The 301-nt window shown below is 61.1% G+C and overlaps 1 protein-coding gene across 1 annotated transcript in view; it reads left to right on the forward strand.

Annotated features, from left to right (window-relative positions):
* EMH_0001340 (flavin-containing amine oxidase domain-containing protein, putative) overlaps positions 1–301 on the forward strand; it is a gene marked incomplete at both ends in the record, with an annotated part of 7,986 nt that overhangs the window by 2,733 nt on the left and 4,952 nt on the right. Inside the window, one exon of the mRNA XM_013495554.1 lies at positions 135–249. Coding sequence (XP_013351008.1) covers positions 135–249 — 115 coding nt within the window. The remainder of the gene's footprint in view (positions 1–134; positions 250–301) is intronic.

Genomic DNA, 301 nt, shown 5'->3' on the forward strand with positions numbered 1-301 from the left:
GGGTGGGGCTCTGCGTTTGTTGCTGCATAAGTTGTTGCTGCTGCACGTTGCTGCTGTTTTTTTCTTGCTGTTTCTATGTTCTGCTGCTGCTGCTGCTGTTGCTGCTGCTGCTGCTGCTGCTGCTGCTGCTGCAGCGCGGCGCGGCTGCTGTCTTCGTTTGGGGTGTATGTGGAGGTCTTCGAGGCCCGGGGACGCATTGGGGGCCGCTGCTGCAGCCTGCAGGTTGGCGGCATAGAAGGGCTTGACCTCGTGAGCAGCAGCAGCAGCAGCAGCAGCAGCAGCAGCAGCAGCAGCAGCAGCA

This window comes from Eimeria mitis, genomic scaffold, assembly GCF_000499745.2.
Source record: "Eimeria mitis Houghton genomic scaffold, Emh_scaff163, whole genome shotgun sequence".
Lineage (NCBI taxonomy): Eukaryota > Apicomplexa > Conoidasida > Eucoccidiorida > Eimeriidae > Eimeria > Eimeria mitis.